We start from the raw sequence: 24,874 nt of genomic DNA on the forward strand, positions 1-24,874 counted from the left end.
GTGTGTGTGTGTGTGTGTGTGTGTGTGTGTGTGTGTGTGTGTGTGTGTGTGTTTTCTTTGCCCTCTCAGTCTGTCTGGGAGGCCCCATGTCAAACAGCAGCCAGCTCCCTGCCGACTCCCAGAAACCCAACACCTGCCAGCTGCCTTCCTCAGATACATCTTTACCTGAAACTGATATCCACGTCCACAGAAAACGAGACCGAGCGGCAGAACAGGACGACAACGACGACGAGGTGCTGCAGGAGGCTTTACCTCGACTGTTTTGTCTTTTCTAAACGAAGACTTGTTGTGCTGCGGGTGGGGTGGAGGAGAGCTGCCTGTCTCTCTCTTTCTCCAGGAAACATATGGAACAGATCTGCCGGTTGGCCAGGCCTCGTTCTGCCACGTCTCACAGCCACACACACACACACAGCCACACACACACACACAGCCACACACACACACACAGCCACACACACACACACACACACACACACACACACACACACACACACACAGTCCTAACTTCAGGGCTTTTACCTCTTTTCACCCTCTGCTTTTACTCTGTTTTTACTTTTTTTTTTTTTTTTCATCAACAATAAGCGGACGCTCTACATGTTAATTATGTCCCAATGCAGTTGCCGTTCCTTCAAAGTATGAACAAAAAGGGTCACGGCAGCTTGAAAAGGTCCGTCCCTTTCTAAAGGCTCAGAGGAAGACATCTCATCAAAAGTTTGTCTGAATTTGCACGACACTCTGCAGTCGTTAAAGTCAGAAACTTGTCACGTGACCAAGTTATACAGGGTCTCCCAAAAATAAAGAGTGGCTTCAGGATATTTTCTCATACAATTCAGCAGGTGATGGACCATTAGATCACATTGTACGTTATTATAATTAGGTCCTTTGTGCTCGATCAGGTGGAGACGTGTGAAGAAAAACGCTTCACTGCAGATCAGACTTTAGACTCACCAGCTGGTTTAGCGTTGAGGTTAGATTAAAGTTCACACTGACTGGATGGATTTGTATCATCAACTCTTCCAATATGGTGCTTTTACTTGATATAATTGGATTATGATCAACTTTTTTTCTGTGAATCCCCTAATTGAAGGGTTGTTTCTCAAACACAAGATATTAATAATCTTTGGGATACTTCCGTCATCGACAGCTTTATTATTTATTTACCTAATTCTGTGTTGTTGTGATGACTCATCGCGGTTTTCCCTCCTTTTCCTGTTTTGGTCGGCTCCTTATCATCAGGCCTCAGAAAGTTATTTCAGGTGAAAAGCTGCTGGATACTTTCCGTTTTTGGCGGGGTAAAAACTGTAAATCTGTGATGTATGCTGGGTTTATTGTGCCTTCTCAAGAACGTGTCGATTTAAAAGGCTGTTTAACAGCCTGGGAAGATAAATCAGCCGTCCCTAGTTGCAGTTCAAATATTTTAAATCCCAAACCTGACAAATTCAAATCACTTTTCCCAGCTTATATCCTTTCCTCTTTCTTCAGCCTCTCTTACATATCAAACACACCATAAGACCATGACTACAATAACATTATACATTTTATAACTTTTATAGCTCCATTGCATTACAGATATCTCGGAAGAAAAATAACTGTTAAATTAAACCTTTTTAAAAACTGTATTAGCATCCTAGTGCTCCTTAAACTTAGATTAGTGTCAGACCTGACGTTAGTGAAGTTCATAATCCAATCTGACTTGTCACAATGAATAGACTTCACACTGACAGTTGATGGGGTTGAATTTTCAAACTTGGCTTAGAGCTAAATGAGACTAAATCTAGCTGAACTTGAGTTTAATGGTAATTAGGTATCTGATGCCCAGAGTGTCGGAAATATTTTCCATCAAAGACACGTCGGGAGAAACCTTGGGATTTCATGGTTTCCCATTTCAAATGTAAACTTTGACATGTTTGTCTTCAGTGGATGCAGTGAAGGACCTTGATTAGGCGGTGAGCCTGGAAGAAGCTGGTAAGAGGCCAAAAAAAGAGGCAGAGGAGGCAAAGAGGGAGCTCAGGTTTCCAGAGTATAAACGGAGGACAAAGTGGGCAATGGTAGAGTCATTAGGCAGAGAGGGCCTTGCTCTCAGCCACTCTTCTGATTGGAGACTCGGAAAAACCCCATCAATCACTTCACAGCTCACTAATGATTCCAAGGCTACTGAAATATCAATCTACCTCCAATTCTCATTAACTTCCCAGGAAGAAGTATGTGAGCATTTGCTTTTCAAAACCTTTTAAAAAGACTTAACGTCCAAATCCATCCAAACCTGTTGAAATCTCTGACTAGTTTCTCTCAGACATCTTAAACTTCCTGTCAAAAATATACAGATGAGTTTTTTCTCTGCAGAGCCCATACAGCAGCATTGTGACAGGAGAATTAAATAACAATAGTTTTTTCCTACAGGGATATCAAGACGATTTGAACTAGCGTACCATCAGAACAATAGAATCTGCGCCGTGCGGTAAATTTAGAAAGGTTTCTGGTTCATTCAAGGCAGCAACCTCCGGTTCTGAAAGGTTAAGCCAATGTTCAAGTACCAGCAGGGGGCGACTCCTCTGGTTGTATAGAAGTCTATGATAAAATGACTCTACTTCTCTCTTGATTTATTCTCAAAGTAAACATTGTAAACATGAGTTTATGTCTCAATCTCTAGTTTCAAGTCTTCTTCAATACAGCATGATGTTCATTTAGTAAATGATGGTCATTTAGAGTCAAACAGACCATAAAGCAGGGGACGCTTTCACTGGTTGCCGACGGCCAAAACTCCAAATCAGGGCTTCAAAAAATTAGTCCCCAAACCAACGGGTGACGTCCCGATGACTACGTCCACAGTCTGTGGGTGGAGCAGCATGGCCGCCCGCTGAGCCGTGTTAATGAGCACCAGTGACCAGTGGATTTTAAAATGCTCAATTCCAAACCAGTTTGCCATCACCTCTCCACACAATGGTGCACAATACGAGATCAGGAGCGTATTGATTGGCTCTCAGTGACTTAAGGCCTGACAGCGCTGACAGTACCAACTACGGCAAACATGCTGACGCAGCAAACGGTGTGTACTTGCACACAGTGGGTCAAGATGCCGTCATCAGCTTTAACAACACAAACCCTAGCCTCGCCTTCAGGGCTATTACAAGAAAAGATTTATTTGAACACAAATCTTATTTTTCTAAAGCTAACCAAGTAGGTTTGTTGCCAAAAACTACAGAGACTTATAGCAGGAAAGAACAGTGTTTACCGAGTCATTTTCTCACAGACTTCTAGACAATCAGATTTATTTTTGCAACCAGAGGAGTCGCCCCATTATGGCCATTAGGAAGAATGCAAGTCTAAGGCTCTTCCACTTTCAGACCCAGAGGTTTCCACCTGGGTAGTTGAGATATTTTGACTGAGGACGTTACATAGCATCAATGACAGTGCATCCGTATTTCAAGTAACACATATTTTAACCCTTACCAAGTAGTTTTCTTACCTAAACTAACCAAGACTTTCTCACAATGTTGCAACAATAACCAAGTGCAAGATAGCATGTGAAAGGCTGCCCCCAGTGTCATCACGTGTCACAGATCATCAGCTCAACAAGATCTCAACCAGCACATCATCGTGGTTCTTCAGTGAGAACCAAATCCTGCCGGGTTATTGCAAACAAAAGCAAACAACTAATGAGGTACAAAGTCTCCTCAGAGTGCTGCAGACAGCTTTCAAAGCAAAAATCACACTCTTCAGGATGCCAAAATCACAGCAGAACACTCTCAAAAGCTGAGGAAAATTGGACATTTAGTCCGTTAGCGCTCACTCAACACACCATCACTGTCCAAAAACACACACAAACACACACACAACTGAAACAAACACCACCAACTCATCCAGAGCAGTGCCAAAGACCAAATGAGGCCAGTGAAATTAAAAATGTTTAGAGGCAAAGACTGAAAGGCCTGTTTGTTCATGAGAGAGAATCCCAGCAGTGATGCTTTCCGTGGGGAAAAGACTGACATGAAAAATGAGCAAATGAGGACGACGAGCCAACTGCTGTCTGGCTCTGGAGCGGAAAAACCTGCACTATGATTAATGTGTGTGTGTAGGTGTGTGTGTGTGTGTGTGTGTGTGTGTGTGTGTGTGTGTGTGTGTGTGTGTGTGTGTGTGTGTGTGTGTGTGTGTGTGTGTGTGAAACAGAGTCTAGATGTATCTGGCAGCATCAAAATAGTTAAATGAAAGTAGAAAATAAAAACAAATATCTGTAAACTAATAAAAACAAAGCCAGCTGAATCTTTTTAAATTGTTTATACAGTCAGTCAATTAATTATGGTTCTTTTATTCAGATAAATAACATGCTGAGAATTATGAAAAGTGTGAAATTTCATGGACATAAAACCAGCCGCTTTACTCAGACTAACACAGATTTTATCTTTGGTTGGAGTGTAAATTAATGCTACGATGTAACTGGTTAACTTCACACTCAGTAAGTAAGTTGACTGTAATTCATTGTCAGAAAACAGTTACAGATATGGAGCATTATTGAGGAACTAGCTGACGTTCGTCTTTAGGGTTGCCAATAACGACAATTTTTTCAATTAATCTATCAACTATTTTACCAATTAATTTATTAATCCCAATACATTTTCCTCCACTATACATTTACATACCAACTAGTTGTTTGCCGCTGAATTATGTATGTTGCACCTTTAAAATATTGGCGTTAACGCATTGTCAGCCATCGCAGCAGCCCTGTTTGTCCGCTTAAACTCACCTAATTATTGCTAATTATAGCATAAAGCAAAAATGATTTACTGATGGAAGTTGGCTGTATCACACGAACATGGTCACATAACAACATCATCAATAACAGTGTCTGGATAACTTCTATCTTGGTAGAAGATTCTTCAGAAATAAACACCGAACAACCACAAGCTTCTGCTGCAGGCGACTAAGTGGTGCCAACAACAATTACCATATTAAGTAAATTAAGCATTACATCTGATGTGTGCTCTCGTCTACTCCAAGTAACAGTAACTGCATAAAACTGAGGGTTCTGGTGTTAACTTTAAGGACAAAACTGCATTAAAATGTGTGTTAATTGTATGCTGTAGCATTATTAAAAGACGCAAAGACAGACAGACGGTCATAGCCAGAATCACAGACGACGTTATTTTAGCCAGTAGCGATTTTAAAGCAAGAACTTTTGAAGAGCAGCCCAATAAAGAGAGATTTTATCCAGATGGAGTCTTCAGCTGAGGAGACAGCGTGTTCTCCTCATCACAATTAGCACAGAGGGAAACATTCATGACCACAATGTCCTATTAAAACAGACATAATTACATTAACATGGGAACTTCCCAGAATTCCCCTGCCTCCACAAACACATGAAAAACGCATTGACTTTAACCACAAACAAAAATATAGATGAACTGTAACTGTAGGAGGGAGAAGACAGAGTAGGCTACTGTTCCGAGTATGATTCATCCACTGAAAACAAAATGTAAATACTGAACCGTTTTTAGAGGCCAATGCTGTACTGAACACCAGTCTGCCCCAAAAAAACCTGAGGCTAAATTAAAATAGACAAAAGAAACAACTTTAAGTACAGTTTTGAGAATCGACTAATTCTTTGTGCCAATTGTCAAGCAGTTATGTCCAAACATTCTGTTATTTCAGCTTCCCAATTGTGAGGTTTTACTTCTTTTCTTTGTCTTGAGCTAGTAGATTGTCTGGGCCAGTCAAAACAAGACACATCATTTTAGGCTTCAGCAAATTGTGACGGCCATTTTTCATATTTTATATAGTGCACAAAGCAGGAGGGGTGGGAATCACCAGAGGTCCCACGATACGATATTATTACGATACTGCGATATATTGAGTATTGCGATATATTACCTTTTTTCAATCGCAAATTTTCCCCAAAGGAAAACTTTGTCAACATATTTTATCTAAGAAGGTAAAGTTTTCAGTCTTTTCATCTCACTTTAATAATCTGTATTGCAGCAAAATGGGATTGTCAAGCAGACAAACTGACCAACACTGTCATAACACACAGCTCGGTGAATTTTACCGACTTCTCCAGGAACTGCGTTGGGATGACGGCCGCTTGCGGCGCTACTAGAGTGCCAGTAGCCGGTTTGATTTATGCTTTTTTTTTATGTCTTTGACCAGCGTCGTGTCACAAAAATTGTCCTGTGTGTTACGCAACAGCTGTGCGAGCAGCGGCGCTACGAGAGACAGGAAGTCCAGACGTTTGATTTATACGCAGACGGCGCATTTCTAATTTCTTTCTCCGATGTCTCCATTTTTGTTTTTAACAACTTTGATCCGGGACCTCTGCTGACCTCACTAGGAAACAACACAACACCATCCAGTAGGCTGAAAAAGCAGATGATTGTAATAGTCAAGGACCAAAAAGTTTCTAATTGATATAATAAAAGATCGATACTTGGCTTCCTTGTATCGATACAATATCGGCACGCAAAATATCGCGATAATATGCTGTATCGATTTTCCCCCGACCCCTACTAAGCAGGTGTCTGAAACCCAGCACTAAGCAGGCAAACATTTAAAAACAGACAACAAGAGTTGGTGCGTCGTCACACTGAAAAGTAGCAGAGGAAAATCCAATAATTTGTGAAACAGGTGTTGCTAAAGCTTGGTGACTAGATGGTATCCATTTGGTCAACGGTGTGATTCACGGACGCCACCACACCACTCTGCAGAACTGAATTTACCTCTTACAGAAAATGATCCACTGATAACAGAAAATAAATGTAGTGTTTCTAAACCTGAATTGATTAAGCATTAAATAATCAACTTCCTGCTGCATGAATCACCTTTACAAATTATTATTCTGAGTATCTCTCTGAAACGTAGATGATGTGCATTACAGAGCCTATCGAAGCCAAACTTACCTGTCTGTAATGGAAAATGTAGGCCTATCCAAAAAATGCTCAATGTTATCCTTTTACCTTCTTCTCACCATATATAGTGGTTATTTTCTCTAATCTCTCTTTCATATTGTTGGTAAAACATCTCCTTCAAACAACTGTATTTAGTCAAGCTTCTGGTCAAAAGGTAAATTCTACATCCTTACAGCGATCAGCTGAAAACGGAAACTAAAGAGAAAAGAAACTGGTCGAGTCGAGGCAAACCATGCAGTATAAATTAGGCATTATATAGATGCTCATTGAAAAGATAATATTGAATCATCCTAGAATAAGACGACTTACATGACTTTCTTGAACGAAGGGATGCGTGATTAATCAAAATACAATCATGACCTTCGAAATTCTAAGACAAAGATTACAGTTTAAAGCATCAAAGGCAAAAGTAAAATGAAATGTCACAGAAAGGCCAGAATAACTTCAGTGGAAAGATCTCGGTCGCCCGACCACTCAAACATCCAGCAAAGCATATAAAAGACTATGGATGGGAGGGCTTGCTGCCAAAGGGAGCCAAATATACGGCTCTGGTCAACACTGAAAACAATAACATATGGAATCAGACATTATTTTTTTATCAGTCATGAACAGTCTAGACTTTAAGGATCCTTGAGGACTGAAGAAAGCGCTGACTGGAGTTTAGAGGTGGAAACAAATAGTTTTCCAACAACAGATGATTAAACATTGTGAAAGCAGACTGATATCTGAACAAGGCCTTTGTGTTTGGAGACACAGGCTATCGTACTACAGGGGCGCTGTGCATCAGTTACAATCATTGTATTATTACATTACTAAACACACTGGACAACATTTTCATTCTCAAGAGTAGACAACAAACATTTTTGCATGATTATATTTCTTGTTTGCATGAGGGCAAAGTTGTTGCCAAAAAATAAAAAATGAAAGTCGTAATCAAACAGCCGGAATGTCTGGATAACAAATCCAGTGGTCATTAGTGAACAACTGTCCGAAACAATCCCACAAATGAGTTCATCAAACTGCACTTGTTCTCACTTGGACTCATTAGTTTTAATGAGGAGCACAGACAATGTTAACAAGCTGTAGAGACGAGACAAACCGTATTCTGCAGTATTTGATGATGGAGCATTCACTTATATTAACAGACTGAAGACAAATAGCACAGGCTAAATCATCATTAATTGATTCTTTTAAATTAAAATGTTAAAAAGTTAAAAGAACTCCTATTTAAATGCATTTCCCATGTTTGTTTGTTTGCACTGTCCACTATGCTGCTGTAATCCTGCAAATGTCCCCGCTGTGGGACTAATAAAGGATTATTTTATTTTATTTTATCTTATCTTAAACACGTGATGATTCTGAGCTCCCTCCAAGTCACACAAAGTGCCTTCAAGCTGTAAGTACGATGATAAATGCTCAGCTGGGGACAGACGGCCTGAAGATACAATGAATCACTGAAACTTCAAACACCAGTGGGGGTCGCTATAATAACTATAACGACTGATATTTACAATTCCAACAGATTCAAATTCAGCATGAATTACTTCTGAGCCAACGTTCAGCTGTCTGGGAGAAGTAAAAAGGCCAGGAATGCTGGGATAACAAATCCAGGAGTCATCAGAGAACAGAGAAAAACTGTCCAATACCACCGCACACTGGAACCCAGTCAGCCAGTAATAATCTCCACATGTCTCATACTGGTTTAGTCCAAACTGTCATGTCTCAGCTGACAGTCTAATCAGAGCCGGTCTCGTGTTGAGTACCAACCGACAGAGACCACCATCAAGACACCAACACTGCCGACACAAGACAGTGATACGATAAAAGGTTTGATCAGAAGGAACAAAAGCACTTGCTTTATTTGCAAAATCTCAAGAATGTAAAATCCTGTTATTTAGCTGGGAATGTATTTTCTGTCAAACAAATCAGTGACAGTTGCTAATCCACTATGTCCATGTGTTTTCTATCCTCTCAGATGGTTGATGAGCCTAATCAAACTGATTTTCAATAAGAACAGGCATCTTAGGTTGGGTGCTACTGTCTTTAATGCAGGATGAGCAACCATTTATAATCATGTGTGACTCGTTCATTCAGTTAGCTAGTTATTCAACAGCCATTTATATTCCTGTGTGTTATCCAGTTATTCAACAGCTCCAATTAGAAGGTGACAACACCAAATATTGGTAGATCTGTTTGGTATGAGATTTCAAGTTCGTCCAGACTTTAAACACGGTATAACTGGTTGTATGAACTACTGACCCTTGACTCTGACCTTGAGACAACATTGTGCAAAAATATGCAACAATGAATACATAAACTTTAATTTAATAACGATATATTATAACTCTGGAGTTCTCTTGAGTTATCTCACTAGTTGAGAAACCTTAGAAAATGTTTTCCTAAGAATAGCGCCAAACATGCATCTCCGAGAATGTTTGAGTTACTAACTATGAGACGTTTGATAAATATGAGCCCTGATCGCCGAAGCACCTGAGAGGTACTTTTTTTGTCCAACATAAAACAATATAGATTAGAGAAGCAGCTCCATGTAAGAGCTGGTAGACTTTCATTGTGTTTATTCAACTACCTCTCTCCTGTATGTCAGACCAAATAATGTATGCGTTTGCTGCCTTCAGTGCTGAGGGTTTGAATATTACTTCTGCCGTCTGCCCAGCACGACTGGGTGTTGGAGGTAAACGACTGTTCTTCGCTCACATGAACATACCACGGTCCTGAAAAAGGACACAGCAATCCTAAGAGTTACAAGTGTGAGAGCCTATTAACCAAACGAAAACACATGAACACCCCAGGGGATCTGGTTAAACACTTTTTGAGAGGTGGATAAACAGTGTTTACAGGAAGTTCAAAAGAGGACCAATGAGGGTTTATTTTGACCCTGCATTTTGCCAATTTTAGTTAAAGTTGGACTTTGGATTTCAGTATATGAACATTTAAGTTCCTTAGATCTACGCACCAACAACAATAACCACAGACCAAAGACTTGGCCACCCATCCCACTAACCTCTGGTGAAACCCACTGAAAGACCCTCCTCCTGTTTTGTTGGGGTAAAGAGCTGACAGTAAACCTCATGCTGGAATAAGAGCTCAGAGGCTCAGTGAACCATGAAGAGCTTTAATAATAAACAGTCAGCAGCTACACACAAAAAGCAGATCCCGAGATGTCCAGAACATGATATGAACCAAAGATCCTCTGTAATTCACCACAGCTGAAGCCAATGGCTCTTGATGAATTCTGAGAAGTAGAAACCATGAACTAACGAGAGGTGAAGCGAACTGGACGTCTACCCTGAGACTGAGAGGACTCTCTTTGGCCTGGACAAAAAGGAGCAAATTACTCCGGAAGGCAAATGAAGGCCTTGAACGGAGCATACAACCCAAGAAAACAGGAAAGACTACACTGTCAACTCGGCATGTTGATTTTCTTCAACACTGTGGCGGATCACAGTCATATCAAACTCATTGGGAGGTAATGGAAAACATGCTCCAGTCCAGCACTGACATTGAGCCATCCTGTACCTACACTGGTTTCAACCTCACAGAAATCCATCAGCTGTCTTACAGAGAACAACTTGTGTAGCATGACAAGGCCGTATGTGCAACAGCAAAGCTTCTAAAGCCCGGCCTTCCTCTTCATACATCCCCAACATCTGCTCTACATCTGGCTCTGACAACAGGAACCATCCTGTTTCCAGCAGCAGCTCGACAATAGTCTTCAATACAGCGACACGGTGATAAAATACACACCAAACAAATGAGCTGATTTAATTTAGTCAGAGTACAAAACCTGCATAGATAGTTAGAATTCCCCTACTTCTAAAATGGTTATAGTATGATATTTATATAGGAATGGGCCTTAAGTTACATCTAAACCAGTCATAATTAATTAAGATGTCCAGAAAAACCACATAGCCTCATCTTTAGCAGCTGCGCTCTGGAAAAATAACATGAAAATGTTGTTGGAATTGAAAACTAACCTGTTGTTTCTAATAAAACAAAGTAATGGTCTCCATGCGGAGGCCACAGTTGTTCTGCTTGAATCATCAGGTCGTCCTCGGATCCTCTGGGACTGAATTCCAAGGCTTGATGCCAGTATTTGAGCCAAAGCTCGGCATCAGGAAAAAGACTCACTTCAACAGTAAATTGGACGAAAGAATAGAGTTTAACGTCCAAAAGATAAAGCGGAAGGAAAAGAGGTGAAAAAGAGTAGACCTGCAGTATGTAATGTGGAGGGAATTGAAGGTAATAGTTTTCTTTTCAACCATTTCATTTGAAAAACATGTAACTCTCATTACATAACTAACACACAGCTCCCAGCGGTGGGTCAGTACATCATGTCAGTTGTCAGCCAGACCCATGCAGACCAAGGTTGTTTAATGCCTAGCCAGGTGGTCCATCGAGAGCTACTGCAGTCAAATGGTGTGTGTGTGTGTGTGTGTGTGTGTGTGTGTGTGTGTGTGTGTGTGTGTGGAGTAAATTCACTGACGTACTGTATGTTGTTTTGTCTCGCCTGGCTTCAGTCTACCGTTACGTACCGCTCACTTACACCTGTCACCCTGAAGCCCAGCTAACCGTCACGTCGACTGCAGCCGTCAGAAGAAACAGACCAGAAAAAAGCGTTTTGATGAGCGTGGCTACATGAGGGAAAAGTGGCGGCTTTAGAGCAGGGGACGTTAGTGATTACAACTCTGGAACAAATCAACTGGTTTTATAAAGTTTCCTGTTTAGCACTTTAAGACTCAAACCGTCCTTGTTAGCATAAGGAAGTATTTGTATGGTATCATTTCTTTGTGTGGAGTTTAATGCAAACCGGACCAAGAGGATGAGGACATATGATATGTCGTACAGACTGTAAGCCCTCAAAGATTAACTTTAAGCTGTACGTATGAGGGCGACATGACTAGAAAGTAGAAGAGTGTCCTAATGGAACAGAAACACTGATGTGATACAGTACTTATGTTACACAATGTGCTGCTTCATCTGATCAAATCACCAAAAGATACAACTATTCTTTCATTTCCTTCTTTCTACTGAAATAAGTAAATAAACTGACATAATGAAGGAGTCAAAAAGAATCAGGTGCGTCAGGTAATTGCACTATAGTTAAAGATGACGGATGTCTGGATTAAACTGGGCTGAGAGGTTAGTTCGTAAATTAGAACATTTCCTGCTGCCGCCATTTTACATTAACAGCCTTTAACTGCCAAAACTTGGGGTGGCTTTTATTGTGAAACAGTCGCATTAAAAACGTGACGTATTCACCAGAGTTTCAGACCGATTGCGATCGTTCATCAAACGTGCATCTATGAAAACAAGACTTGGATCAGTTTTAAATATTGTGAAGAGTGAAGGAACAAGAAGGAGCAGCAACAACGAGCTGTTTGATGAAGAGTTGCAGACGACTGGCTGATCAAGGTTACAAACTCCTGTCATCGTGTCACTTTAGCAGCATGAAATCAGACTCATTATTTATTATTAAAACGACATGAGTTTGCTTGGTTATGCTCGTCTGTTGAATTTCTGACGAGCGGCTCAAGGAGTGTCGATGGAACGAGGGTAAAGATCTTAGTCATGGTGTTTCAAACTAACTAGCGTTGACACTGCGACATCGGTCACGTCTCACGGATAAAGAGTTTCTACCGGTTCTGATCGGTCACCAATCGGAGCGGGGCATGATGTGACTGTTTGTACAAATGAAGATATCAGCACACACCAGACAGTCTCTCGTTGAAAGAATTCATGGCGTTGTCCACATGAAAAGTGGCAGTTAGCTGTGTGGCGGATCAAAGAGCTTGAGAGAGAAGTTCAAACCTAGACCACCTTTCATACCTTTGCACAGCGAGCCGATCGCTTTGTAAACTGTGACTGTCATACTTTTCTTTTATTAAAAACATACCGATGCTTTAAAAACAGGTGCCTCTCTGGAGTTATGGACCACGATCAGCGCAAGAAGAGCAATGTCTTTATGAATGGGTGCCCATTTTGTTTGTATTGGAGGACACACAAGACGGTGGGCGACAGGATTCCTACCGCCATTCGGCTGGTCGAGTTGCTGCTGGTAAAAGTCTTCCGACCACTCAAGACGCTTCAACACTACATGACATCATTCACCCATTCACACACTGACGAGAGGAGCTACCATGCAAGGTGCCACATCAGGATTATCAACCATTCATACACCGTAGGCGCAGCTACAGGAGCAATTTAGGGTTAAGTGTCTTGCTCAAGGACACAACGATATGGGCTAGCGGAGCCGGGGATCGAACCGCCGATCCTCTGATTGAAGGACGACCCTGCTCACGACTGAGCCACAGTCGCCCCGGATCAATGATCAATTGATCATTGGTGACCTTCAAAGAAATGTGTGAAGTGAAGAGTAAGAAGACGGCAAGCTATTTAACGTTAACGTAAACAATACAGAATTTAAAAAGATCATCACCTCATGTATTCATCTCCAGATATTTAGCACTTTTCTTCCTTTTCTTTGCCTTTTACGAGTACATTGCATCTTGAATGAACAAAGCACCATTTTCATTAAGTCCTTCTCTATTTTGGTACAAAAACACAAAGACTATCAAATTCCAAGCTTGTAAAAAACATTGAGAGCGAGTCAACATGACAGGAATAATGTGCGTTCTGTTTGTTGTGGGTGGCTTTCCTCATTGACTTGCTTTATTGTGCAGTGGAATACCAATGAAACCACCCTGACAGTCAAAAACTCTGGTTTAGAAAATTAGTGACAGAAAAAACATTCTCCAGTTGCTGGCCCTTTTCCCAGATAAAAGTTTAAAGGTGTTCATAATTGCTAACACACCTGTAACAGTCTGGGCTCGTGTTCCTTGGATGTTTATATCTGGGCCCCCTTCTTTTTCCTCTCCTCTTGAAGGCCGAAATAGTCACATGTTTTCTATTTAACTGTTGAACCTCAGTCTTTACTCTTTTCGCTTTGCTTGTTTATAGAGCAGTACTGTCTCTTGTCATTTCACCATGTCTTGGGACAACACCTAAAAAACAAAACTATCACATTTTATAGAAGTGCTCTGGGGAAGCCCAACATCTCTCTGATTTGATGACCAAGGTTGAAATCAACCCAAGAACAGCTGGACCTCAACAGCTGTTGAATAGACTGAGTGTACAGTCTTCATTTTTTATTACTTAGAAACTATTGGCCTTTCTGCTCTGGAAACATTTCCCATAGCAATTTCTCTTTTTCCAATTCCAGTAATTCTGATTCTGATTAATTTCTGGCATGTTTTTTTACATGTTGATCCTATCAGCTGTTATTTATTGTTATTGCCTCTACCGCACTCCATAACTCTTTCAAAACGTGAGGCTGTAGAGGTCTGATACAAATTAAACTATAGAGATGCATTAATTTAGTTTAATCCAAAATCCCTGAATACACACAAGCCATGCTGACTTTCACGCTCACACAGACTTGATTACATTATTTTTCTTTCTCTTCTTTCTTCCTTTTGTTGTCGTTCTTATGCATATTTCAATTTATGTTTGTAATTTTGTAACATTTTAAATATTATATGGGTGGAGGCTTCAAATAAGCCCAGTTGGCTTTTTGTCTCTTCCTGCACTGTGATATTCATTTTATGTTAGGATTTTTTGTTTTATTGTTTGAATTGTGCAAAATAAATAAATAAATAATTAAAGAGATGAACGGTTGACTTGTCCAAAATGTACTCAAAATATCTTGCAGGGATCATTGATCTGGTTAAAGTTCACTCAGACCACTGAGAACCTGTTCACCTTTTCCTGCCATCTTAAAAAGGAACGCTTCACCCACAAAACAACCATTTTTACAGCAATCACTCACCCAGTGCTTCCTTCAATTCTTGAAGATACCTTTGTCTTTCCTTGCATGCCTTTGCAGCGACTCTGCAGTCAACTAAAGTTAATTGGGGCCACGTTAACAACAATATTAAACACAACTTGTGAAGTATAATCCACGTCTCATTTATCCAGTCCAATGCTCACTACTTCCAAACACATCATTCTTTGTTCAAACATTAATATTGAAAAGAAGTAGCGTGTCGCCGCAAGCGTGAGAAAGTTTATTCAGAAGTGTTTTTAATAGTACGGTTTTACTATTGGTCATTTGTGTGAAGTTAATTTGAAACGCTTATACCAGAATACAGCTAGTAGGCCTCAAGGATTTTACCACCGAATTAGAAAGCAGAAAATAAGCAGCATCTTAACGTTCTCATTCAAGACGCATTAACATCAGGAAGGAAGCAGTGAGGACACCAAACGCTGCTTCTAGACGGTTCTGGCTCCAGCCTCAGGAACAGAGTCTTCAGTTGGTTTATTTAAAACGTAGTCACAAGTACAGTGAAGCATGGGTCGGTCCATGCATACAATCCCGAATGCTTCGATAGCCAATCAATGGAAAACTCAGACAACTGCGAGGTGGATGAAGACAAACTTAAAATCTGTGCATAGAACCCGTTTACACCCATGACCAGTCAGAAATGTCCTCCTAGAATTTCACTTACAGATGAGAGACAAATGAAAGACAGCCGTCGTTCCACCATGAGCCTCCACACCTCGTCTGATAGACAGAGTTGGCAACTCGTTTTACTTCGTTTTCCATCTTCAGTCGGACATAAATCGATTTCCATGGGGGGGAGGGGTTAGTTTTTTGCAAACCAATCAATAGAAACCAATGTATCTGCCTGAATTTAATGTAATTTCAAGCAAACTGGTAATGTGTTTACATGTCAACATACATTGTTGTAAGAGTGGAGCAGTGCAAGTAATAAGAGAAAGTAATAAAAACTAGCCTACAATGCCGGGTGCTTTTGGGGAGATGTGTGAAATGAGTTTGTTAATCAATGGGGTCACATCGAATTCAAAACTATTATTGTTCCTTGTCATAGAGTCTACAAATCTGAGAAACAACTGGAAGAATCAACACCATTCTTCCAAAATATATTCCCTCGTTTGGTGTTTTGATGATGGTGGAGAGTGCTCTCACACATCCAACATCTTAAATAAAAACAGTCTCTTCAGTTTGATTTTATACAACTGTAACTGTCTGCACATTGCATTGTACCATCCTCAGAGTGCTGACCTGATGACGTATGTTTGTCAACCAACCCAAAGTTAGCATTGCACTGGTTCCCTCGTCATAAAGCCAATGGGATTTGGCTTTATTGCAGTAAATAAGCGCTGTGACAAACAGCAGTTTATGACACTTACCCGTTTGGTTCAGCAAGATAATCTCCACAAGTGTGAATGCAGTCGGCAAAAGTAAAAAGCTAACATTAGCCAATAAACAAGCTAGGCCGCATGATCACGCGTATTTACAACGAGGCTGTGAAGACGGATTAGCCAGCGTGATGATAGCAACCGCCTTTTTCAAGGCACATAAACGTTTCAGAATTCACAAGAGAGGGTATTTACTACGTAAATCTCTTAAGCTTGTGTTAACCACAGACCTTACTTCAGACATCTAACCAAAAACCATTAAAAAAAGCCACTGACTGAGACGAGGAAGCCGGGACTACAAAATAGCTATAACTCATTTACGAGTTAGGACTCCTTTCTGCAGCGCTCTATTATAGCGAAATAAATTATAATCGCTTTTCCCTAAACAAGCTTTATTGGTTGATAATTTAAAATGAGGCCACAGCAGAGTAACATCAACCTGAAACCACAGTCGCTCTGAGGAGCCGTCGTCCAGAGAGCAAAGCAGATTTGACTATCGGTCAGTCCAAAGTAAAGCTAACCTATAATCAGTGTCTGTCTAACGGCCGCTAAATGTGTTTGTCTGACCATCGGCCGAGAGAAAAACAGAGCCAGTGGAGCTAAAAGAAGAAACACTAATCCAGCCTAATGAAAGATAGGTTGCTTATTACGAGTCATTACTGAGCGGCCGGGCAGAGACCACAGACATTCCTCCTGACAAAACACACTCACGCTGTGGTTGTCAACTTTCTGCTGTCTCTGCAGTTTTTCCCCCCTGTACATACTTAGGGGGACGTTTAACAGAAGAAGAAAAAAAAAAAAGACACTTTATTCTTTCTTTGACTCTTTGTCTTTTTCCATATGTGCCTCTTTTTGTAAATCCTGTCTGTGTCTCCGTCTCTCTCTCTCTCTCTCTCTCTCTCTCTCTCTCTCTCTCTCTCTCTGCAGATGGATGGTGGGTGGTCAGGGAAGGGTTAAGTGTTCGGCTCTATAAATCGGCTTGAAGAGTCTGCTGGAAGCTACTGGTTCAGCCTTTAAATACAGTCATTTGACACATCCCAACAGGGCCTTGTAGCATAGAGCAGCTGCTGACTCAAACTCAGGCTGAGAGACGAGCGGAGGTGTCGGCGTCACACTGCTTTGGACAGCATGAAGGCTCTCGTATTCACCTGTGTGCTGGTGCCCTGGCTGGTGGCAGCCTCGGCCAGGAGGTTTGACCAGGACTCACAGCTGATGCCGGGATCTCTACCTGGCGGGGAGCTGAACGGATACTTCATTGACCATTTGAAATCAAGGAGGGCCAGGGTAAGAACTTCATTATTTGGGTCATGCTTTTCTGCCAAATATGTTTGCATGCATTTTATTTAAAATATGCTTGAATAACAAAATGTTATTCAAAAAAATAAGGTAATTTGTTGTCTAATGTCAAATGAAAATATGTGATGCTGTGTATAGAATTAAAAACAAACATCTGCTCCAGTTAAGCACAGAGATTGATTTTGGGCAGACCGGACTAATGTTCTCTGATAAGAGAAATTCTGCTGACAGAGTAAGATGAGACAATTCAGACCGATAAACAAAAAAGGGACAAGATAGATATCACATTTAAATGTACTGACCCTCCAGGGGAAATTAAACCATGCTTGATAGCTGGTAATATTTATAATCAGACCCAGGCACATTATTCTCAAAGCTAGTAATAGATCTCATGGTTTAGTCGATTAATTTGTCTTCTACTTGCTGACAGAAACTGTCAGTTCAGTACCACACACACACACACACAGACACACAGACACACAGACACACAGTTCTCCCACCAGATACAGAACCCTGAAGCAACCACACTAGTCGTCAACTAACCACACTAACCTCTTCAAGAAATATTTGGGCAAACCAAAACCAAAGTCTGGTCTGCTTTATCCTTTGGGAAACACAAAAAAAAGCTGAAATAATCCAGAGCATGAGAGGGAAATAAAAAAGTATGAGTGAATGTGACTATGAGAATTCTACTCATCTTTAATGAGTAAAACTTAATCTGGGACCATCTGGACTTCATACAAGCCTGTCAGCTCCAGTCCTTTCAGAGACTTCTGCTGCTACAGTTAACCACATCATTGAGGAGCAGGGTCGAGGATGGAAGCATACTTTCATTGGTTACAGCAACTGGAGGGGGCTGAACACAGACCCTGATGATAGAGGACAAACTGACCGACCATTAGACGCACGGTGATGAAGGATTCCTTCAGGGTTCTTTCCTTCATTAGCAGTTAGTTTACTGTCCAGACATCCAAAACTCCTCAGGCTGATGGAGGCAATTGAACGGTATCACACCCCAAGAGGCTCTAAAGGCGCTTGGTGTCAGAGACTAAGAATGCACAAAACCTTGAAACCAATGACCAGGTATGGCTACTCATCAACAATAGAAGAAAACCAGGAAGAACACTGTCAATTGAAATCAACAAGTCAAAAGAAAAATTAATTATTTCTTCAACACTGCGGCGCACCAGTAACAGTGGTGGTCAGTTGTTAGCAAGTAGCCAGCTGTGAAATATAAAGCTCTGCCAGCCCATTCAGCCTTGGAGCCACAGTGAGTGTGTTGATAATGAGGACACTGAATGGAGTCCGTGTTCAGACCGACAGCAGAACCGCCACAAATCGCAGCCTCCTCATTCATATCGATCAGACCGCTGTGTGGAAATATCATCAACAACAATGTGCTGCATTGGCCAATCACAGCACACATTCCTGGTAGATGACTTTGACACATGACTGGTGCAATTCTACTGATAATCTGGAGATTGTGTAAACGGGTGATAAAGGTATTATTGCCCTGAGTTCAGCAGTTTTGGTCCATAGTGGATCAAACTGCTATACAGTGTTTTGGTGTTGATAAACCTTTAAACTCATTGATACGTGCACACACACACACACACACACACACACACACACACACACACACACACACACACACACACACACACACACACACACACACACACACACACACACACACACACACACACACACACACACTATGTTTTTATTAACAGTGGTGTTTATGGTCTGAATGCCCACTAAGCCTTAAGTTATTAGATCCAACAGTTTCTCTAACAGACTGAAGTTCTTGTTGTCCAATGATTCAGACGCTCAATTATCACCTTCACCGTTTACAATTAATCCTAGATAGAATCACACCAGCCACAATGCAAAATTGGACCAATGGTCCCTTTACAACTTCTTCCCTCACTCAGCTCAGACGACACCCATCTCAACTCTGACTGTATTTAGATCTCAACTACACACCTGTACAGTTTCATGACTGCATCTTGCACAGTTGTGACACTACAACGGTAATAACAGAGACATGTTAAACAAAGACACTCCATGCTGAAGCTTTTTATCCTCATTTGGTTTCTACGAAAAACTTGTGATGTGTTAGCATATTTTTAAACCGGACCTCCCAACCCTGGCCGTGTCAATGTTAAACGAGCTGGCCACTGTTTGAACAGGCCGTGTTTTCTGTTGCAGAGGGCGCTGCCTCTTGCTGATGAACCTGATGACAGCCCAATCGAAGAGGGAAGAGACGCTGGTGAGAGAAACTCGTGTTTACCTTGTGGACATACAAGAACATCCAATTGAATTGAAAGGGGAAGTTTAAAACCGATGGCCAACTTTGTTTGAGATGCTTTGAGTCCGTCTGCTAAAGGTTTGAAGGTCTGGGAAAGACGCAAGAAAAACTGCAGAAGTTAAACAGGGTTGTGCTTCGTTTTAACCCAGAAGCACATGTTGGAAAACAGCAAATACAATAGCTTGGTGGGTTACCTCCAAAGTGTGGTTCATAATATAAAAGACCACATCTGTAGGATTTGGGGAACTCATGCCCTGCCTTGATACCCGTTTTAGGTTCTGAAAGGAACCAGAATAAGTGAGGGTAAGAGGGTCAAATCATAACCTATGAAAAACGTGCTTATGGAAGATAATCATGTCACGTCAAATGCATCTACACATACATTTGACTGGTATCGTGGTGTTCCACGAACACTAATCTAGTCTAATTGATCAGAGCGTCTGAAAGGAGACCAGGAACCGAGGAGACTCGAGATGTAAAATGCTGCCAGTTAGTTGCGGCCCGAGTCTGAATCAAATGGAGCTGGATCAACGGTTGATTATTAGAGGTGCACTGCTGCGACTACAACTTATTCTGAAGAAGGCTTGATGTTCGTGTTGTGCCCTTGTGTTGCAGACCTGCCCACCTGCCTGCTGTGTGTGTGTCTGACTGGTTCAGTGTACTGTGAGGAGGTCACTCCAGAAATCACCAGCGTCCCCACCTTGCCTAAAGAGACGGCCTACCTGTATGCCCGCTTCAACAAGATCAAAAAGATCCGCACCAAAGATTTTGCTGAAATCGGTGAGTCTGGAAACTGTTTCCATCACGAGATATTTTGTTGCTCAGCCATGTTTGTCCAGCCGTGCCGTCAGAGACTGAAAGCAAATGTTTTTCTATCTAATTTCTATCAAATTGTATTATTTAAAAAAAAAACATGTGTATCATGTGTCATCAGGGTTATCTCAGCTTGGTCTTGGAGACTACCAATTTATAAAAGATGAACCACTTATTAGCCTGCATTATGAACTGGAGGTGTGGCGTTTCAAAGACGTGGGTGTTTATTATTAGGCAGGGAGGGTCTAACGAAAGAACACAATTGAAATGCATTATGGGTAATGTAGGATCCAGTGTTTTGTCAATCGGGTCTTGATCGAATAATTTAGCTGGTTATATGTTATATGTTTTCTTTACAACTACGATACAAGACATCTTTTTGCCGGACAATCGTCTGCAGAGGGACAATAATACTGGAGGAAGATTTGGACGGATGTCTGTACCAGCTTTGTTAAACAGGGAAGAAACAGCCAGTTCACCCACAGAAAGCTCAAACCTGCAAGTGCTGCGACTAGTGACCAGCGGTTGTCAGTGTACGCTGTGTTTTTATCTGCGACCAGCAGCTCTGTAGCTCTATAGCCGGTTAATTTCCCCACCGTTTGGCGGCCACAGTTTTTGAAATGGAACTGAAATGTGTAACCGGTCAAAAAACAATTAAGAGTTAACTGTTGACATCCCTTATTGATTTGACGGTACAACAGCAAAAGAAAGTGAGACGGATAAAATGGCTACAGCTGCACTACCTGATTTTTTTTACATTCATCAACAGTGACTCTCAAGAGGATTGACCTGACTGGGAACATGATCTCAGCGATTGAAGACGGGGCGTTCTCTAAGCTAACCCTGCTGGAGGAATTGTCTCTGGCCGAGAACAAACTGGTCAAACTTCCGATGCTTCCTGCCAAACTCAAATCTTTCAACGCCAACTATAACCTCCTCAAAACCAAGGGTGTCAAAGCTAACACCTTCAAGGTAAACACAGTCACCGCTCTCAATTTGGTTCAATTAGAAATATAAAAATGACTACCAATGCGGGCTGTCCAAACCCTGTGATGCATCATGGGAATTTCTTCTCTGTGCAAATATTATTGACTCATCGATAAATTGACATTGACGATATGATGGACCGATCTGTAAAATTTATTTTTAAATATTCCGTTTACCAGAGATGTGTTTATAAGCGTCTTTGAAATTAGTCCAAAAAGGTTTAAAGATCATAGTCGTCTACAAACAAAACCACCCATTAGTCGACGAATTGACCCAGAGGGGTCAGCCCTTAATAGATAGGTCAACATTTTGGGAAATACGCTTATTTACTTTGTCCCAAGAGTGACATGAGATGTTGACAGTACATCTGTGCAGCAGCTCCAGCTATCGTGTTTCCAGATACTGTCGTGAGCACAGGTTTGGGTCTCTGCAGCCACAATGGGACCACACCACAACAGGAAGCTGTACACACTCCCCTCACCTGGTGTTCAGCAAGAAATAGATGCCACTCACAACTCTCCCTAAATTCACAAAATATCTGTTTATGCGAGTATTTACCACATCCTCACTCCAGCTTAGCACTCAATGTACAGACAATTTCAATCACAAAAAGAAAACTATGAAGCATATTTCCCAAAGGGTTAACAGATCCCCATAACTCCTGAAGAATATCTGGTTTATAGCCAGGCATGCTGTACATATTTGCAAATACGCTTATATTTGTTACTTCCTACACAGGAATAGGACAGATAATAACAAATCAACTGAATCTACAGGGTTTCCCATGGTGTGAATTTGTTTCCCCAACAGAAAATGACCATGCTGGCCAACCTGTACCTGGCTGACAACCAGATGGAAGCTGTTCCACACATCCCAGACAGTGTTCGGATCTTACATCTACAGGTTTGAATCTTGCTAAAATATACGCAAATAAATGGACGTCAGAAACTATTGATCCTACAATGTTTTTTTGCAAGAACGTTGTGAGTGAGATTAGTCAATATTACACCTGGACCTGAGGATTGTGACTCTACCAGCCAAGATTCACTCTGACATTGACATTGTTTCTATTTCTTCCAGAACAACAACATCACTGAGGTCAACATAAACACCTTCTGCAGGTCCAACGACACCTACTACCTACGACCTAGCCTCAGTGAGGTCCGTATGGACGGCAACCCCGTGGTGCTGTCCAAGCACCCCGACAGCTTCACCTGTATGACGGTACTGCCTGTCGGACGGTATCGCTGAGGAGGCAGAAACTTTACTGTAGCCCCTTTGTTGCTAATGGAGCAGTTTTCCCACAACAAAGTGCTAGGGGGATACCTTGACGTTCTGGATTTTGGGGTGCTGGTCCCATGGCAGGGATAAAAGTGTCAATGTTTTTACTTCAGCAAACCTACAAACCGTTTGTGACATTGTCAGGTCAAAATGAAACCGTTCACTGGACAGAAGGTGTAGAATTAAGGGAGTTTCTTTACTCCGGTCTTTTTCAGTTCTACCGATTGGGGAGAAGTTCCAGCCATTTAAAATTTTGCAGGAAGTTACACACAAGTTGTAAAGAGCTACAGTCACATGAATTAGTGAGAAACGTCATGAAGGACTCAAACTGGTTTGTCTGAGCACGTCAAAAATCTGCATTTCTACTGGTTACGAAAGTCCTCACTGAAAGGCTGTTAATAAATTGGACAAGATCTTGGTTTGAAGCATAATGAAGCCTTGAAAATGGATCTGACCACCTGTTCATAAAAAGAGCCTTCTGAAGGTCTTTTCGCCGGTGTGGAACTGAAGTGACCCTTGAAATGAGTAGGAAGAGGCAACACCTCTACAACCAGAGTCCAGTGTGCCGTTTCATTTTGACCTGACGCTGCACTACTACCTTCATGAATGAAACAAAACAAACTGCTCGTGACTTTGAACACACACACAAAACACAACAGGAAAATGTGTTCAAACTTTTTGTGAAACACATTTTAAAATAGACTTCGTAACAATAAGTACTAAAGACTTTTTTTTTTATTAAATTCAAGTTATTTCTAAAAGCTTCTTTGGCAATTTTGCTGTCCAAAACAATTATCTTATACTAAAGTAAAAGCTCTCATTTCAAGGTTTTATTCATAATTAAACAATGTTTTAGAATATTACATTGTGGGTCATCAGGAGTTTCATTAGGACAGACGTCCGTGAAAGAATACATGACTGAAGTGCAGTTTTTGATTGTGTGTATTAATGTTGTTGCATGCTTCACTTTTCAATTTACAGACTAAAATTGTAGGCTAACACATACCGTTAGAAAACACTTTGAAAACACAGGTTTTACCTGACTTATTGCCACAACTGAATGAAAATGTAAAAGATTTGACCATTTTAGATGTTTTTTGGGTAAACAACATTCCAATATTTGTTTTAGGTTCATATTTTAGTTCATATTTTCTTGGAGACAATAAGATAGAAGATGCTGCAGTAAGTTTAAAACGACATTTAAGTCATCTCAGTCATACAAAACAAAATGATCATGCAGGTATCAAGTACTTAAGTCTCCAAAATAACCTCGTCACGTGACAGTGAAAAGTTTCTGAAATGGCACTTAAAGGAAATTGTCTGAGAGCATAATTAACATTTCTCATACATCATATGTTGCTTTGAGTTTTTCAGACTGTAGATTCCAGCTGATACACACTAGATGTCCTGGCATACAAAGACAGCCTGGATACACGTTTCTCGCAGAAAACAACTAGAAATGAACACAACTCTCTGGGTTTTGTTCGGCTATTGTGTGAATTTATTCCACTTTTATTACTCCATTAAAATGCCTCTCTATAAAAAGGTCAATGGCCATGTAGACTTGTTCATCTACGGGCTTTCTTCAGCATTTTGTGACTTAGCTCCACTTTATTTTTTAATTTATAGACTCCGGGTTGAAGTGAACTGGGAAACAATGTATCTATGAACTATAGTAATGTGAAAGTTACTCCTTTTGTATTTTGTCTGCTTTTAAAATGTCTTGCTTGTGTCCCCAACTCTTACCTTCCAGTAATAAAGATGACTTATAAATTATTACTGATGTGAATAAGACAGTGGTGTACAGGAAGAGGTGTATGTGACATGGCAATGTTTTTAAGATATTTCAATAAAGTTAAACTTTAATTAAGATATATGTTGAGAATGTGTTTGGAATTATTGCTGTTGGAGCCTGCTTCACATGTAACGAATATTGTTCTTGATATCTAGCCCAAAGTACAGCTAGAAAACTTCAGAAAAGGCGTTTTTGGCAGTGGCTATGGCAGTAATAATGGATTAATTAATTAATTAATTAATATCATTTAAACAG

The 24,874-nt window shown here is 40.8% G+C and overlaps 2 protein-coding genes across 2 annotated transcripts in view; one reads left to right on the top strand and one right to left on the bottom strand.

The window, feature by feature from the left end:
• Window positions 1-24,874, bottom strand: part of cenpp (centromere protein P) — a gene marked incomplete at its 5' end in the record, with an annotated part of 77,647 nt that overhangs the window by 42,472 nt on the left and 10,301 nt on the right. The gene's annotated exons all lie outside the window — the stretch shown is intronic.
• On the top strand, window positions 17,265-24,698 carry ogna (osteoglycin, paralog a; the record flags this gene model as incomplete). Its single annotated transcript, XM_079218654.1, has 6 exons — window positions 17,265-17,420; window positions 19,644-19,704; window positions 20,359-20,523; window positions 21,326-21,528; window positions 22,354-22,446; window positions 22,624-24,698. 6 exons carry the CDS (start codon window positions 17,265-17,267, stop codon window positions 22,792-22,794), a joined length of 849 nt encoding a protein of 282 aa, XP_079074780.1. The 3' UTR covers window positions 22,795-24,698.

The sequence above is a fragment of the Taurulus bubalis genome (assembly GCF_910589615.1).
Source record: "Taurulus bubalis genome assembly, chromosome: 5".
Taxonomy (NCBI): Eukaryota; Metazoa; Chordata; class Actinopteri; order Perciformes; family Cottidae; genus Taurulus; species Taurulus bubalis.